The sequence below is a fragment of the Copidosoma floridanum genome, unplaced genomic scaffold (genome assembly GCF_036245765.1).
Source record: "Copidosoma floridanum isolate Cflo_tuat_1 unplaced genomic scaffold, Cflo_Japanese_pri ptg000013l, whole genome shotgun sequence".
Classification (NCBI taxonomy): domain Eukaryota; kingdom Metazoa; phylum Arthropoda; class Insecta; order Hymenoptera; family Encyrtidae; genus Copidosoma; species Copidosoma floridanum.
In genome coordinates, this window is record NW_028321890.1 from 15,406,880 (window position 1) to 15,409,050 (window position 2,171).

The 2,171-nt window shown below is 34.4% G+C and overlaps 1 protein-coding gene across 1 annotated transcript; it reads right to left on the reverse strand.

Moving 5' to 3' along the window:
• Positions 1 to 1,135: 1,135 nt before the first annotated feature.
• On the reverse strand, positions 1,136 to 1,843 carry LOC149374894 (uncharacterized). The gene has a single exon (XM_089590715.1). The coding sequence runs from the start codon at positions 1,841 to 1,843 to the stop codon at positions 1,136 to 1,138; it is 708 nt and encodes a 235-aa protein (XP_089446841.1).
• Positions 1,844 to 2,171: the final 328 nt, after the last annotated feature.

Below are 2,171 nucleotides of genomic sequence, written 5' to 3' on the forward strand. Positions count from 1 at the left end.
GGTGAAATGCTAAATACCGGTAGCCTATTTATTTATATGATATCCTAGTGATTAGGTCATATTAAAAACGCCACCTAGTTACCCGGGAGGAAGTGACGGAAAGGAGTCTCAGACCCAAGCTCTCCAGGCGGGAAGCAAGCGCTCTACCATCTTAGCCACTGAGAACTCTCAACACTGCATGCTATCATCTACTATGAATTTGTGAAATTAGGAAGTACTTGTAACTAATATCACACTGTTGGCAGCTCTGCTTGATTTTAAAAACACGCCTATTCCAACTATACTCAGGGAAAATTTGGCTTGCAGCTTATACTTAACGATAAGACCATTTCTCGGACACTGAGCCTGAAAAAATCTTGTTTCGACCATTTCGAGATACACATGTCTCGTTTTCGTTGTTCTAACGACTTTTTGACCTATATTTTTTGGTAAAGTTGTGGACTAGGATTGAAGAGACTTAATTAAAACAAAGTACATCAGGCATACCGGCAAAAATACTTATTTTTCAGTACTTAAAAATTTGAGTATGCAAATCTGACGTAAATAGTAGCGCGGTCGCTGAGGCTTCGTCTACTTTCTCAAACTTACCTCGTCGCGCTCACGTGCGACTTGATTACCTAACACAGTTTAACTGTTTTAAGAAACAGCAACATTCCAATTAATCCTCTAATTGTCACTGAAACTAGTAGAATATAACGGTTAAAAGTGTTTATTGTTATTAAAGTCGAAAGGAAATGTAGAAATTAAAAAAAAAAGATTTTTTTTTGTTACACACATTTTATTTTACATTTTTTATCTCTACAATCATAAAACAGTACATAGTTGTAGAAAAAGTTTAAAAGTTATGTCCTTAATAGATTCACTTAAAAGTAGGCTTGATGTTATTAACTATAACTTACAATGAATTGTACAATCAACAATTGTAAGGAAAAAGTTATTATTAATACATACTTTCTGCGCTTATCACAAATTTTCGACACCCCAGTTGTTTGAGCTATAAAAATGAGTTTCCAATACGCATCCTCGACTTTGATGGAAAATGTTGATAAGATAATAATTATTTCTAATGTATACTTTCTCTTGAAAATTTTTTCGAGTAAATCGTATGCGCAGACTGACGGTTGTCAAGTAGAGTTTATGATAGTTGGTCACCATGTTTAGTCGCAATATGTCTTTTCAGACTTCCGCTTCGAGCATATTTTTTTTCACACATTTGACATTTATAAGGACGAATTCCGGTATGGGTGCGCCTATGACTGGTAAGATTGTTCTTAATTGCAAAAGCTTTTTCACACGTATCACATTTATAGGGACGGTATCCGGTGTGTATACGCATGTGTTCTGTAAAGTGTATTTTTTGAGAGAAACTTTTTTGACAGCTGTCACACTGGTGAGGACGTTCACCGGTATGGACACGCTTGTGAGTATCAAGGGTTGCCTTTCGAGCGAAGGCTTTTTTACACATATCGCACTCGTAGGGACGCTGATAGGTATGGGTTCCTATGTGTGTCTTCAAATTGGAATTCTTAGCAAAAACTTTCCCACAAATCTCACACTGAAAAGGACGGTCACCTTCGTGGATGCTTATGTGGGAATCGAGGTGGCATTTTTGAGAAAATTTAATGCCACATTTTTCGCACAAATGTAATCGTAAATGTGTAGATACGTGCTTTGTTAAGTGAGCTTTTATTTTAAAAGATTTGCTACATATTTCACATGTAACAGGAAGATTTTTGGCGTGTATTAATAAGTGAGTTTTCAGATCACTTTTCAAAAAAAATTTGGAGTTGCAAAATTCACACTCGTAGGCATTTTTCCCGCTGGTACTTAGAATACTGGACATCTTTTACACTTTTTTATGATGTATTAAAAAATAAAAATTAGTTGGGCTTGATTTCGTTATAATATTGCATATTTTCTTGGGAAAACAATCTCTGAAAAATAAAATTAATCAAGTTTTGATATTGTTGGAATAAATAATAGATTAAATTGACTTTTGAATGATGGGATTTTTTTATTTTATTTCATGAGATCAATTGTACGATGTTATACGTGAAAAAAAAAATTTTTTAGGCAGTGATGCGTGATAGCGATAAAAACAATCGATGTCGTAAAAAAAAATTTTTTTTAATAAAAAAAAAAGCTGCAGGAAATGCTACTGAAATGCCGGA

Coding starts and splice junctions, on each gene's coding strand:
- LOC149374894 (XM_089590715.1), bottom strand. CDS start 1,843: ATGTCCAGTATTCTAAGTACCAGCGGGAAAAATGCCTACGAGTGTGAA.